Source organism: Ptychodera flava, chromosome 13 (genome assembly GCF_041260155.1).
Source record: "Ptychodera flava strain L36383 chromosome 13, AS_Pfla_20210202, whole genome shotgun sequence".
Taxonomy (NCBI): domain Eukaryota; kingdom Metazoa; phylum Hemichordata; class Enteropneusta; family Ptychoderidae; genus Ptychodera; species Ptychodera flava.
In genome coordinates, this window is record NC_091940.1 from 12,413,472 (window position 1) to 12,430,062 (window position 16,591).

Genomic DNA, 16,591 nt, shown 5'->3' on the forward strand with positions numbered 1-16,591 from the left:
AATGCATTCTTCCAAGATATTCTATGTACGTGTATGGAGTTCATGGCTAATTCGAAGAGAATTGAGACAAAACCAGCTTTCTAAAAAGCTGCAAAAAATACGTCATATGTGTTGGGATGGCGTAATCGCATGCAGCGCCGGATTTGATTTCCCGGACGGTTTGTATTGTGCGTCAGTCTTATTACATGTAATATTTGTTGAAACACAAACTGAGACAGAATTGCACCTCTTTCTTCAGCCTGTAACATCAATCCAAACATTAAACGACAAAAGCTTCAGTGGATTTCCACATATACAATCACGTGTGATAACCAGTAAAGTATACGTACGATGTGTTCACTCATGACGGTGTGGGGTAGAGTAACTAACCGTGGTTCACTGGAGTACACCACAAACTATTCTCTCCCCCCCCTCTCTCTCTCTCTCTCTCTCTCTCTCTCTCTCTCTCTCTCTCTCTCACACACACACACACACACACACATACACACATACACGGTGTACTGATTCAAAGGTACAAAAGTCACTGGGATAAACGACATGCAGGTGTTCTCTACACCACAAAGAAAACAGTCAGCACGCTGTAAGTGTATTTCTTTATAGAAATTTAATCTATATGAGACAAAGTTTGTTTTTTTATGCAAATATCCGCATTTTCAAAATTACATACCCCTTCATAAGAGTCTTTATAGCGTTATATATATACAATCTAAAAGCTTTAAAGCGCGTGCAATTACTCTCGAACATTTACGCCTGACAGTGTTGACAGCACCTCAACTTTGACAATATGTCCAGTTCGTCTTATGCCAACGGGTCAACGCAAACCACTGTATACAAAGCGACCGTATAAATGTGTGATCATCAAATATCGATTCGAAAGTCTCAGTGCCACAGTCATGTCGATCTGTCCGCAAACTTGTATCCCATCATCCTGGCAGCAGTGCAGTGCGTCTATGTACGATGTCTCACAAACTCTAAGGTATGATCACCAGCAAAACAACATTAAACAAAACAGGCGGTGTGTTTTTTTGGAACCGATGAGTTTTCTCCTTTGCAATTGACATGAAATGTATAACTGCGAATGAAGTCACTATGAATTAAATCTAGTTGTGAATGGCTATTCCTTCATTCGGATTTAGCTTTTGCACTTTCTTCACTGCTCTCTTCGCTGGCTGCCGTACCTCTGTGCACGAACAGTAAGCCAATAACGATGAGTGAAGCTCCAAACCACCAAAGAAGTGACATCGTCTCGCCAAACAGCATCTGTCCCATAACGCCCTGTGAAAGATAATCAATAGTATCATTTAAAAGTTAGGAAGCCTTCAATCAACAACATCAAAGCCGGTATCCTTATGCGTTTTTTTCCGATGAATGCCACTGCTTTTTAGCCAGTCATTTTTTTATTCATAACTTCCCGAAAGTAACTGGGTACACAATGTAAATCATTTTGTATCCACTTGATTTCAAGCAAGGATATTGTTCACTGCTTTGACGAATTTTTGCTATTTTGTTTGCGTAATCTTTTTTTTCTTTTTCATGAGACCGTGCCTCGAATGATGGCAAAGCATAAAAAAATCCCTGGGCTCCTTCTGGTTCGCCAATAGATTTCCATGTTCTCGTTTTGGTCCAATTATTTACTATAGAAATTGAGAAGAAAATCGTATGTAGGCCCTATCTGAAGGCCTGTATAAACACACTGCAGTGAACTTCAGATTTGCTTCTGTGGCTTTGACGCAAGGCCAGGATTTTTCACATTGGGTCCTACGAAATTCAGCTGTGCAGGTGTTCATACGGAAACGAAATTTGAGAGCATAGTTATCATGTTTGTCTCGTGTAACTTACAGATACGAAAAAGTTTGTAGCAGTGTTGATGAGGGTCGCTTCAAGTGATGACGAACATTTCCTGAGTGACTTTACAAACAGCGTCCACATCATTGCATTGAAGAGGAATATCATGGCAAAACACAGGAAACGCAGGTACAGCGCTATCTGTGGAGAGATGTGATAATTTGAGAGTTTGGGAGAGACATGATCCTGCCCAGAACGTTAACGACACCGGCTTGCCTCCAGTATTGGTACTTTGGGTATATAGGCCTATACATGCGACTGAATAAAAATCCACATTGCTTTTCCAGTTTATGCATGATGTCACATTGCATCTCTAAAGTTTACAGGCTCGAATGTGGATTTCCTCACTTTGCAAGGGTTTGCTTTACATAGCAAGAGTCTCTCACTGATGAAAACTGAATAATATTACCGGTTACATTATTTGGGTAAAAGTGCCAACTTCTAATTCAAATGCTCGCTTGGATAAAACAAGCCTGAAGCCAACAGAGCGTAAGAAATGCAAGGAATGAGATAAGCTTATGGTTGAAGATGCTTTGTTTATCACATTTATTCTTCCACTCTCAGATTTTTCAGAAGTAAGCAATATAAATTAGTATAACAAACCGATTCACAGTCCGGAATGACAATGTCAAGAATGTCATACTTCAGTTTGCTCGCTATACAAAGCTGTGCAACTGCATCAGAAGCCATTGCTAGCTTGGCACAAACAGAGGCCATTGCTGCACACAGGCCAGCGCTAACGGCTAGGGAGAATCCTAACATGGCGATAGAGTAAACTTAGTGCACGATGACCTCATCTACATTGTACGGCTAAGGAAAATTTCCTTGGCATGCTGGCAGGGGTCCGGGTGCGTTAGTACTCTCGTGTCGACCGGTGAGTTACGAACACGCGGGTGGACGTGAACGAAGCCAAACAAGTGGCAACCATGTTAGCTCCTCTCTCGCTGATGCGCCCTCTATGTCGAGGTCAATATATTCACAGAGGTGATTTTAGGCAGGAGGGACGATATTTTTATGAAAATACGTGACCTGTTGAAAATTGTATGATCAATTTTTGTAATAATTTAGTATTTTAATTAAAATTCTTGTAAAATAAACACTATCAGTCATTGGTTGAAGATATCATAAAAAGATAAACCGTAATACACCGTTGTACACCCCTTTTGCAGATTGGTATTGACATATACCGAAGAACCGGCTGGCCAAGATGGCGGAGATTATTATGAGCATACGAGCGTACTCAAAAATTGTGTTTCATGCCGCAAAATATCCCCACTGTTCGGTAAACGGCGTATTATTGGCAGATAAAAAGAAACTCAAAGAAAACAAGTCGGTAATTTACGTAGACGCGATTCCGCTTTTCCATTTGGCATTGGGTCTGGCTCCGATGTTAGAGGTTGCATTGACGAGGGTGAGTTGACCATTCATACATTGTACTGTACAGATCTATGAGATTATTAAAACCGGTATAAAACACGTGTTCCGATAGGGGCGAAAATCACACTGTGGCCATGGCCTGCAGAGATCGTCCATAACCACACCACGCTCGAGAGCTAGAGGAAAGTAATATATGTCACTCGAGTCGAATCTCCTTTTAAGATGGCCCCACATATAGAAACATTGAATCCAAGGATTTACAGAAGCTTGGATCTTAAACAGTGTAGCAAACAAACGCATTTCTCTCCTCTTGTTTCGACTTTCATACAGGTTTGACAAACGTGCAATTGTTTGTTGGTCGCTGCAGCTAGATTATCTTTTTTCTAATTAAACTGTGTCTGTTTCTTGCTGACACTGATGATTGACGTTTATTATTTCATTCTTCCTTCCCCACAGATTGATTCATATTGTAAATTAACAGGCAGTGTCGTAGCGGGATATTACCAAGCAAATGAACATCTCCATGACTCTGAGTAAGTTTGATGTATTTGACATATCAAAGATATAAATTTGCACGAAAGACAGAACAAAAAAAATATAGCAGTCAACAACACCTGAGTTTCTAAGATGAAATAATGGAACAGAGATTCATCAGAAGATGTCACTAACTTTTTCCATTGTATGCAAAATTAATTGTTTTTCTCCTGAGAGGTCACAGGTCACAGTCGTCTTTAAATTGAACTCAGTTGAAGGTATGCTAGATTATTGATGAACTGGCAAATCAAAGTGTCTTCTGCAAAACTGAAGAAGACTGGGGCCCACACTGAACAATTTTACAAAGCAAGATAATCCTAGGTGGTCCAATTGCTGAAAAATCCATTGGAGGGTCCCCTAAGTGAATCCAGTTATCGTAAAGACCTTCTGGTGCACCATATCCTTTACTGTAAAACATGTGCCATTTGATTTTATTTGTCATCTGTTCAAGACCCATCAAGATTTTAATAGGGATATTTTTGAAGTTTCATAATTCTACATGTGATTGGTAGTTGTTTTGATCTCAAAGTTGAACTTCTTTTTGGATTCGCTTCATAGTCGTAGTCATGTGGGAGTCACTGACAGAAAGTGTCACTTGTATTACCCAGGTTTCAGCTATTAAAGATAATTTCTTATAATATTTAGAAATAGAGGTGTCGCAATATATTACACAGTACCTAACCATAATTCAACAACAATTCAAAAATCAGTCTCGTTTGTGTTCGTGTTCTAGAGTTGAGATAGAAAATACCCTTGCTTTAATTGAAGGAAAGAATTTAGAAAAACAAACTAAACGGTTGACACAATTTAAAACAATCAGTGTATCATGTTGTGTATTTTTTATTTTGTTTCTTTATGTATTCATTTTATTCATTTCTTTTCTCTGTTGTTTGTTTGTTTGTTTACCTATTTTTTATTCAGTCTGAGGCCTCTATGGTGTTATTAAACAGTTTGTAGAAAATATTGGCCAACTGCTTCCTAAAACAATGCAGAAGAAATCTCTAAAAACACAAAGACACAACTAATAACTTGCCATCAAACTTCAAAATTATTGTGTAACCAATTTTAATTAAAGACTTTTGATAAAAAGAGGAAAACAAAGTTCTTAAAAAGATTTTGCATAGGCAAATTTATGCAAATTCAATATAATTCGTTACGTGGAAGTATGAATTGAAATTGAATGTTATCACAATACTTAAATTTCTGTAAAAGTTGCATCATTAATACTTATTTTATGGTCGAAACCTAGGCTACAAATACCAACTACTCTCAGTGACTCCAATAGGAATATGAATACGAAAACGGATGCGAAAATAACTTCAGCATGGTTGTTTGATCAAATAGTTTTTGAGATGTCATGGGATCAAATGAGACTTTCTACAAGTTAGACCAGGTGAGACAAAGATGCAGTGATCTCAACGTCATTTCTTTGTCCAATGAGAACGACGCATTGTATGTCACCATTTACCTACCTTTACTATTGTACTTACATTGTCATTATTGTTTTTCCTCTTGCTCACAGAATGAACGCCATCGCAGTAAAAATTGCAGACAAAATCAGAGAAAATGCAACAGAGGCATATGTGTTTATGGTAAGTTGTAAGTCATATTGTCGTAGTGTGTTGTAGAAAGGTTTGAAAAACTGCACTTTTTTTTTCTCAACCTAAAATTGCTAGTATCAAAAGTAATTAGATATGTTGTGAATAAAAACTGAGCAGGATACTGAAAAATTTTTGTGGTAAACTGCTATAAAAATACAAAGATCCTCTGTATTATTACTTTCATCATTGATCTCAAATGTTACTAGACTGATACTTGTATTTGTAGCTTGACAGAATCATGCTGCAACAGTCTTTTTTAATTCTCTTTTTCTTTTTCAGGTTGACAACAGAAAAATGTCTGCAGATTGTAAAGATATAGCACTAAAATTATTCTCGTACCAAGAAAACAAAAATGAATGGAAATCAAAAGACATTGCCAGGTATTGAGAGTTAAAACATATTTTGAGGATCCTTCCTTGTCACCAGAGGGCGCTGTTGTCATTAATTTTCATAAACATACTGGCTATTTGGCCTTTCAAAAGTACTTATGCATGTCCAGACAGCTAGATGTTCATTTGTGGAGAGTTTCAGCTGGTATGTCAAAAATATGTATAATTTAAACGTATTGCCCTGCAACCAAATGCTTACATGTAGTATTTCAATATGCTTTAGGGAATAGTCCAGAAAACTATAGTAGCTTATGTAAGGGTCAAAAGCAGTGAAAGTATTTGTGAAAAGCTACGGTTACGTGGGCTATATAAAGGGCCAGACCACGAGGAGCATGACTCAATAAGATTTATATATACTTCATGATCATAGTTTCTGCTTACGGCATAAAAAAGATGCACCTGATTTTAATCAACTATGAATCTACTGCTTACATGTAAAATAGGTGGCAGATAGGTTGCAATCAGTGATGGTAAGAAAACGAAGTACCACATGTTTGTACGTCTATGACTTGACTTTTATTGAAAAACACGCAGCTAACTACTCTAATGTGTGCTTTCCTTCTATCAGCATCACACTGGAAGATGATGAAAAGTGCCTTGCCATAACGTCAGATTTACTGCGATCCAAGCTACAGAAGGACTTAGTGGACTTTGACAATCATCTGGATGATATTTCCCTGGACTGGCTCAATCAAGACATCAACAGCATCATAAACCAGTGTTTATAGCGATAACACAAAACGCACACACATATGTACACATGCACATATACATTCACCATTGACATGATTTCCATAAGTACTGCTTCCCCGTCTAAAATAACCAGCTTTATGGTTTCTGTGGCAATGACAGTCACCCCTACGGGTCACATGACATCACACCAGGGTATTCGCCAAAACAATATGTCGTCACTTTTTCCACTGTTTTGTAAGAAAATTGATATTATTAGACTTTGTGCCCGTGGGCACAAGGTACTAATGTGATGGCGCGGCCCAATATGGCCAACATAGTGGGCCGTATGCTGTGGACGCAGGTATCTCAGAAACGCTTCAGTAACTTTTTCTGAAATTTGGTCTGGTGGTCACTTGGGCATGTATCTCAAACGGTCTTTTTTCTTTTTTGATTGAATCATTTTAAAGTCACTTTTTAGCTTTTTTCTGAAAACCACTATTTTCACTTTTTCCTCAAAACCACTGATTTGATTATTGTGATGTTTGGCATGGGTGTTCGTATAGTTGAAATACCGTCAGAAATGTTCAAGATTTGGTGATACATGCCTCACATTATTTTTAAACAATATTTTTATCCATTTTTATTTTATATTTACTTGATTTTGCCTCACTTTCGCTAAAGCTACCGTCTGCGCATGCGCACAACTGTAGGACAAAATCTGAGTTGAAGAATCGAAACGGACGCCATCTTGTTTCTCGGTATGGGCACATTTTGGTAAAGTTGACAGTGATGCACTTTTGCAGCTGTCGTGTATTTTTTGGTACGAAAGGCGCCTTTGATCGACTGAAGAATGATGGCCTCCGTAGGCGATAAACACCGGTACTGGCAGGCATATCAGTTCTACTGAGGAAGTAATCCACTGGCCCGTATAGGTCAGGGGCTCACTTAGGGGAGAACCACTTGATTTCTGGGGGGGGTATAGAGGATTTCGAGGAAAAAAAATTGTCACCAGGTGAAATAAAAGAAAAAAATTAAGCCTGTAATGGCTTGAGAAAAAAATATTCTCATAACAGACAGAAATAAAAAAGGAATTGTCACAATGCTGTTGAAATGAGCAAAATTTTGGAAACTTCATTCTCATGTATTCTTTGCTGGCATGCTGCCAAAGGCACGCAAATGTTTTTACCACAAGTAATTCTTATGTGTTTTCTTCCAGCACTTATGATATAAGCATTCACTACTTTACACCTCGGTGCACTCGATGTTTTTCTTCCCTTTTCTGACCCAAAAAATCATGTTTCAGGATTTCTGTTGCAATATCTCAATGGTATAGGCAATATCTAGATGGGACTATTTGACTTCTGTAAATCGTGAAAATTTAAAACACAAGATAGGAGTCAATAAACAAGTGTTAAAACCAATACATTATTCTCTCAATATAATATGTTTATGTTAGAAAGATTACAAGTTGACAAAGAAAATTGAGGAACAACAAATATAATGAAATACAATGTATGAGCCTTGTTTCTCTGACCACAAAAGATAACATCTCCCCTGAGAACTTAAAAGGAATTGACTGTTGTAAAGAAAAGCAGGTATAGTACTGATCACAGTTGATTTGCTAAAAAGTGTTCTATAATTTAAAGTTGTATATATAATAGACTTTCCATTTTGTTTGTCATTTGTTGGAATGTAAAATGAATAAATAAAAACATCCTGTGATATGTGAAACACTGGCTTAAATTTGAAAAATTGCACTGCTACTCCATTTGAAAAAAAAATTGATGCAGGTCTGACTGTAGAAATCAAAAAATGCTGTCTCTCTAACAAAAAAAAAGTTCCCATACCCACTTCCTGCATACCCCCCCCGAAATAAAATGAGTCTCCCCTTAATATGCGCATGCGCATATAACAAGTTAGCGTTGTTTTTCGAGGACTTTGATAAAAAAAACCCCGAGGCCTTCATGTTTCTCGGTCAGTTGCGAATTTTGACGTTTTAAAGGTTTTAGCGTATATTTGATTGCTGTCATGTATTTTTTGGCACGAAACGCTCCTTCGATAGACTGAAGAATGATGGCCTCCGAGGCTCCGTACTCGGTACTCCCCAGTACCGGCGAATCCATTGCTTTTAATAGCGAGGCAACCCGACCGGCGGCCCGTACTAATAGCTGGGTGAGAGCGAGGGAATGCTCTGTCCTTCAACCTCCGGCCTCCATGTCATAACAAACTGGCGTCTTTTTATGTTAACGTACTGTCCTTTCGACACAGCGATTCCTTTTAGTTTTCTGTTGCTTATTTTGGGTAATTTCGACAGTTGTGCATTGATTTTGACATCATTTTGACTTCGATCGCTAAAGTGTGTGCTTTTAAAGTTTTATGTTGACCGATTTACTAAGGAAGTACGCGCACTTCAGAATCACGGCATAATCCGACATGGTAATTTGGCATGATCATCAGATCATACATGATCCGAGATTGCACTTTAGCAAGGTCACGATAACTAATGTTGTTTTGTTTCACTGTCGTTTAATACCTATATTTCCACTAAAAGACCATTAGAATTTCCTCCTGGCTACTTTGAAATCGTGCACTGGCATGCGTGTAGTTGTCAACACCACTATGCTTGTTTGTGGCGAACAGAAACCCATCGGCAATCGCCACGATCTCAAAAGCGTGGCGACAGCTGATTTCGTCGAAATTGATAAAACTAAGCAGTCCAAATATATGCTAAAGACAAAATAAAAAACTCTTTATTTAAAGCGCTTACTTGAAATTGTAAAGGAAGACAAAATATTACAATTACATTCTCGCGATCTCCATGAACTGGCCTTCCGATCACGCTGATACTGAGATCATGGAGGTAGTGCTGAGATAGACAACCATAGCCAAAAGCAGCAAAACTCAGCGACAATTCTGAGCTTTATTGACACAATATATCATATCTCAGTATCAAATCAAACTGATTACAAAATCCCTGGATCAGCGATATTTTAGTGAAATTTCCACATTTATCATAACTTGTGAAAAGTAAACGTGAAACAAAGACGTCGTGTATGCTGTCGATCGACAGCATTGTGAACCATAAAACCAGCTGGCATGGCATGTGCATTGACTGCACATGATAAAAGCAAGTCGACATTGCAATATCAAACGGTCTACATCTTGTGAAAACAACGACGTAGCAGTGAAAGTTGTAATAGTCATCGGTAAAAACTCTTCACTGATGAACTGATAATAGCGTCAAACAAATGAAATTGCATATTTAGAGAAGGAAAACCAACGTCTCCTGGCCTTGAGTGAGAATAAACAATGGCGGATGTGCGGAGTGGGACTATCTATTTAGGTAACGGGGGTACGGAGGGACACAGATTCATGAAGGTACTGGCAAAACGTGCCATTTTCCTAGCGATGCTGTCGCGGGAACTTCAATGTCCCATTGTTGTAACACCTTTTCAATAGTTTTTCTGATCGGAAAAGTAATTTTATTAACTGTAATGATCTATTATACGCTCATCACCTTTCTGTATCGGGGTTTAACCAGGGTAAGAGCACATAAAGTAAAGTGAAGTAAGCCTTTATTGAAATCCTATCCCCATTGGGGATCTTGATCATAAAGTGCAATACAGGTTTTGCAAAATCAACAACAAAAGAGTATATATAGATGAGGATGTAACATGTTCATCAATATTTTACTCTTTTTCATTTTTATTTTGGTCTGAGTTCAAACAATTTTCCCAAATCACATAATGATGATTTGTCTGTTCTTGAAAAATGTTTATAAGGTCTTGTGTGTCTCTGAATGTGTTTTTACAAATGTTTTAATTAGTTTACTTAAACATCATGTCTACTGTGTGGCTAATGAAAGTTGCGTGTGGCTAATAAAATTAGGACCAAATTAGCCACACTGAGTAAGTGTGGCTACTAACTTGAAAATCCTACCGCTAACCCTGATTGTATGTCCTTTCCTGCACTACATAATTCAAAATTAAATATTGTTTTTGGCCTATACATACTTGAGGGTAAGCTTATTTAGTCTCATACATTAAAGATGCACTGTTGACCTACAGAGTCCAAACTTTTTATCATTGTATTGTAGATAGGTGTACACTCCAAATACTAAGTACAAGTGTGGTGAGTGTAACAAGCAAATGTTTTTTAGTCAATGGTTCATATCAAGGTTGTTGATACTTACAATCCACACTTGAACTTATGCTGGAGCGGTAACCAACCAGTTCAAATAACTTTCATTTATGTCAAAACAATTTGACATTTTGCCAATTTCACATTTATGGCAATTAATAAACAGTAAGGAGGTACAAGGACGTCGGTGCCCCCGGGCCCCATGTTTTTAATCCAATGATGTAAAAAATTCAGTATTGCTTCAGAGCAGAGCAAAAATGTTATACATGTCCACATGCCATAGTAGTGATGCCATGTTCAAAGGCTACAGTCTCCCTCAGAAAAAAGTACTATAATTTGTCAATCTGTTGGAAAGATATGTATACATGTAGTTTCAGGTAAAAATTCACAACAGCATGACTGCCAAAAACACCACCTAGAGGTAATAACATATTTTTCTCACTGCGGGCTTATATTTTTGAGCCTTTAGGCATTATTAATGTAACTGAGTCTGTGTAAAAAGACTCAACCTTCGTAGCCCAGATTTGTCTCAATCTCCACCTAGTGTTTTCTGTAGGGTATTAAATTGGATCGATGTATGATGGAACAGGAATGGGGGTTGGGGGGATTACAAATGGAGTCATTTCCAAAGCTCTATAGAAAGTTGAAGATTGGCAAGACTAGACCGTACATGGACCAGGTCTCCAATGATATATTTTAAGCAAATACAGTATGTATGAGAACTGAAACATACCAATTGACTGTGTGATAGATCAATTCATGTAAAAGTTCAAATCAAATCTGCATTATGTGTCTTTCAAACTGTTCCATTCAACCAATCAGGGCATACAATAATCGATGCAGCAGCAGTTATCTGTACATTTGCTATATTCACAACCACCCTGCTACAGTCTGGTACTAGCTATCCTTTACATATTACCAGCTTTCAATTCATGTATGACAGCACATGTATATTACAGGTACTTATGTCATCTTCATTTGACCCGAAAACTTAATGATAGCATCACTGGTTTCTCAAACATTAAATGGGCATTTTTTTTCTTTGTTGTACATTTCCAGTGTGCTATGCTGGAAAAAAACCCTCTGTCAGGCAATTTCTGTCCACACAGATTTTAATGGAAAATTTTGTCACAATAAAATATAAATTATCCTTATATTTTTCAACGGGGGATACAATCTACATGATAATAAGATGCATTGCATTCAATGTGTCCTGCTATTGTGCAAAGCTGTGTGTGATTTGTTGTCATTCATTAGGGGGATCAAAATGCAGAAATGTAAGTTAACATGACCTGCTCTGTGTAAAGTGTTTCAAAACTAGCAGTGCTTGTCTTTGGCATTACTGTAAATGCACCATGATACCTTCTTCACTATTTATGCCCATAGCTTATGCGTGACACAGTAAGAGTTGGTTAGTTATCTTGATTTAATATGCATACCCTTCCAATACACTCCATGTCCACCATGCACTTCCAGTGGACCAGTGATGGCAAATTCATTGGACTGGGCAAAAATATTTGATCTTTGACCTTTGGCCAATAGTATTGCTCACCCCTATTATTTTATGCATCACTGGGTCACAAACAGCGTGTAAGAGATGGATCTAGAACAAAATTACAATATTTTGTAAGAAGTTTCATTTTCAGCTCAATATACTACATTTACGCAAATACTTTCCACTACATCCTTTACCATGTGGTAAACCCATGACCTTCTTGCTGTGATTCAAACAAGGAACACGACTGGGAGATATTACAATTATCTGTAAAATAGAACTTTTGTCTGTCACTGATGAATTCTCAAGAAAAAAATTCTAAATGGTCAACATCACTCACTTTTCTGTACTTTGAAAACTTGTATATTTGATGCTTGTATATTCTTTTTTGACACCAAGTCCGTCTAATGCCAAATTGAAAAAATTAAATCTAGTTCATTTTGTATGTCTGTGTGTACCTTTAGCCCATAAAGTAATAATTATAGGCAGATTTTCCCCAACTATTCAAGTATAAAGAGACATACCCAAGTGATAAGAGTTCAGACTGCCATCATGCAAAGTATTATTATACAAATATGTCTGCAGACACATTCATATAATTTCTGCTCCCGTTTGGTACATCTCTCTACATGGCATTACTTTAACGAACACTCCATAGTAAATTTTATGGCACATTGTAATATTTTTTTCCAAGATAAATCATAAATAAAATATAGGCAAACATGAAAATGAAAATGCCTGTAATAAGTAATGTGAATGAAGTAGTGCCTGGTCTCTTTGTTACAATCTTCCTGACTCACCACACAATACACTCACTTATGCATTGACATATACATCTGGTTGTAGGCGTGTTTTAACCCTTTGAGCACCAAAGTCAATTTCTGTCGCCTTTATAAACTATACCCTTGTCAATTTTTTTTGAGATTTCTGCAAACATTTTGATAAAAAACTGTAGCCAATGAAATGTGATATCCATTTGGTCCAAAATTATCAAAAAAATTGCAGAAAAATTCATATTAATTGGGAAAATGTGAACTAAAATTTTGGTGGGAAAAAATTACAGCACTTGGTGGCAAAAAGTTGATGGCCTTCTATTCACACACTACTCGGTGATCACACGGTTACTTGTGTCACAGGTTTGTATAAGATGCAACGTATCCAAGATAATCCCACCATGTTTCCTCTTGACTTTTTGGGTAACGCACAGTGTGTAATAGTGGTGCGGCATGGCAAACCACAGTCCTTTGGTGGAGGGACTGTGGGCAAACCCATTGTGCATTTTGTGATAAAAGCACCAAACTTTGCTCAGATGTGTCTTAATATGTGCTGAACAAATTCAGATACCGAGCCACTGAAAATCTACCAAAGCGTTGCCATGGCAACCATTTTCCCAAAATGGCTACCAGACAGGTATTTTCACCTAGTAAATGTCAACTACATAAGTCGTTGGGTAACTTTAGGTTGAATCATTTCAATAAGAAACTGTGAAAAGTGTTATTTGAAAATTATTTTAAATTTCCTTCACAACCTGACTTGTTAAACGGGTAAATACAGTCAAAAAACACAATTCTTATGCATAAAATGCACGGTATTAGATCCTATAAAAGTATGACGCTATGTAAGCAGTCAAGATATGTTAGACCGTGGGCCAGAGAAGTCTACTTGCACCCCCAGGATAACAACACCTATCGTTTTAGAAGACTTGGGATCCTTAGAATACGAAATAGAATTTTGACAGAAAAAATATAGGGATGAAATAACTGTTATTGTCGACTTTTGAACGGTACCGCAAAATAACCATTTTGCTATCCATGTGCTTTTTCTTGTAGTACATGCAAGTCATCTACTAAGTTTTTTTTAACGTAATCTGACTTGTAGGATATCATTAGAATGGAAATTTATTCCTCTTTAAAATGACATATGTAATATGCAATATCTTTGATAGATTTTTTTTGAAATGGGACCAAAACTTACCCATACCCCAAAAATCTGAAATTCTACCAATTTTTTACCTTGGCATAACACAAAAGGCAATGCTTTGTATGACATCTGTTTATTTGCTACAAGGACATGTCAAAATGTGAAATAGACTTTTGATAGGAAAAATATTGGGATGCTATAGGTCTACCGGTCATACTTTGAAGGGTACCGCAAAATTACAGTATTGCCAACTCGCATGCATTTTCGTTTAACCTATCTTGTTGTAAGTCATCTGCTGAGCTAATTTTTTTACATAACCTAGCTTGTGGGCTAACATTGGAAAGGGATTTTATTCTTCTTTTAGATAACATATTTTAATATGCAATATCTTCCATAGCTTTTATAAAATATGACCAAAACTTACCCCATACCCCAAACTTTATATTGCAAATTACTGTCACTGCCTATCTCAAATTCTACAATTTTTTACCTAAACATATTAAAAAGGGCAATTCTCTATATGCCATCTGTTTTATTTGCTACGGAGACATATCAAAATATGGAAGAGACTTTTAACAGAAAAAGCATTGGAAAAGGGAACTGTAAAGTCAAAGTATTGCGAATCGCATCTTTTTTGTTAAACGTCAAATTCTACCATTTTTTAACCTAGACATATAATAAAGGGTAATGCCTTGTATGAAATGCTTTATTTGCTATAAGAACCTGTCACAAATACGAAATAGACTTTGGGCAATGCCTTGTGAAAAATCTGTTTTATTTGCTACGAGGCCATGTCACAAATATGAAATAGACTTTTAACTGAAAAAAATATTGGGATGCAACAGCTGTCACAGTCCATATGTGAAGGTGCCGCAAATCACGATTTTGTATGTAGGCCTACACGTGAATATAGATGAACAAGAGTAAGAGATTGGGTTAAATTTCCCAACAATTTTCCATGTTAGGCCTTGTGATTTAACACCCTGCAAAACTTGTCAATGGCTGACTAATAAAAATTAGAAAAGATAATTAGTCAATGTCAAAATATTGCACATATTCAATATTTCTACTCAAGAACACTCCATCCATTGGAAGAACATGGAACACGCTGTTTTTACACTCGGACGCATCATACTCTGCCCACCACAGCCATGGGCCGATCTAGGCCTATTTGCAAAACCTGGTGAGTGTCGCACGTACCAGCTACAAGTCTAAAAACGCTTAAAACTGGTGCATTAACGATTACAAATAAGAATAAATAAAAAAAACTCTGAATAGTACCTTCTGATAGTCTAACTAGACAGAACAGCTGACAGCTGATCATCGTATAAAACATTCAATTTGACAATTTTGAATCTTCCACTTTTGCCTTGTTGCAACCATATTGTCAATAATTTTTCAGAGAACCCGTTTTTCTGGTAGAATGAAATTATAAAACAATAAAAAATGCAAATAAAAATCTTAATATGCATTTATGATGGTAATACATCCACTATTCACTGCAGAATCATCCGTAAGAGTAGCAACTACGGGATTTTACAGTAATTGATGGTCGTCATATTTAAAAATGGCCGTCACACCAGAACGAGGCTCTACCTGTGAGGGATCTGTATCAAAATTGATTTTAAAACAAAAAATATGCAAATGGTAATCTTAAAAGGCATTTATGATGGAAATACGTCCTTTATTCACCACAGAATCATCTGTAGAGCAGCAACTATGGGATTTTATAGTGACTGATGGTCGCCATATTTAAAAACGGCCGCCACACCAGAACGAGGCTTAACCCGTGTGTGGCTCGGTATCCAAATTGATTCATATCATGATAATCTACATTCGTACCAAATTTCATGCTTTTATCACAAAATGCACAATTGTTATGAAAATTTTGGTTATGCCGCACCACTATAATCAACTAATAGTGAATGTGCAATGGGAGGATTATGGGTTTATGCAGATCAGCCGTCACTCTTGTATCAGTGTACTAGAGTGACATTTTAAGGCGTAACAGCTCACAAAATTACACAAAAACAAATTAAAGACACAATATAAATTGCTCTAAGTTCATCAATGTGCACCTGTATAGTGCTTTTGTCATGCATTTTCCATGACAACTGAATGCACATTACAGAGATAAAATGTTGGGACTTAGAAAGTTTCACATCCTACAAGGAATCTATGCTTTGAAGACATTTTTACATAAAAAAACATTTACAATTTTTAAACTCCTCTGATAATCCTGCTGGTATTACTGCGATGATTTCACATTATTTTTCCTAGACTGAAAGATTGAGCAGTGTGCAGGCGATCTGACCCTACACCACATAGTGTAAGGTCAGAGGTCGTGAACTGCACACACAGCTGAACACACGTTTTTCCTGGTCAACTTTGAAGGTTTTACGGCAAGTGTTATTTTATTCTAAATTCACCAATGAGCACTGAAGTGCAGATTCTTGGGTTGAAAAGGTTTTGAGTTTTAAGCTTCATAAAATATCAAGAATTCAATGAAAATCCTGAAGCACTCTATCACATTAGGAAGAGGATTCATATTGAGAAATTGGGAAATAATTATGATATATTTTCGGGCAGACAAGATGCTACAAATGAAAAGGTTTAGA

The 16,591-nt window shown here is 37.0% G+C and overlaps 2 protein-coding genes across 2 annotated transcripts; one reads left to right on the plus strand and one right to left on the minus strand.

The window, feature by feature from the left end:
* Nucleotides 1-585: 585 nt before the first annotated feature.
* On the minus strand, nt 586-2,788 carry LOC139147451 (transmembrane protein 42-like). Its single transcript, XM_070718558.1, has 3 exons — nt 2,449-2,788; nt 1,840-1,986; nt 586-1,275 (listed from the first exon to the last, which is right to left on the minus strand). The coding sequence occupies exons 1-3, from the start codon at nt 2,605-2,607 to the stop codon at nt 1,123-1,125; spliced, it is 459 nt and encodes a 152-aa protein (XP_070574659.1). The 5' UTR covers nt 2,608-2,788; the 3' UTR covers nt 586-1,122.
* Nucleotides 2,789-3,018: 230 nt separating this feature from the next.
* On the plus strand, nt 3,019-6,657 carry LOC139147449 (ER membrane protein complex subunit 8-like). The gene is made up of 5 exons (XM_070718557.1): nt 3,019-3,256; nt 3,679-3,755; nt 5,279-5,348; nt 5,637-5,737; nt 6,315-6,657. Exons 1-5 carry the CDS (start codon nt 3,053-3,055, stop codon nt 6,472-6,474), a joined length of 612 nt encoding a protein of 203 aa, XP_070574658.1. The 5' UTR covers nt 3,019-3,052; the 3' UTR covers nt 6,475-6,657.
* The last annotated feature ends 9,934 nt before the right edge of the window (nt 6,658-16,591 follow it).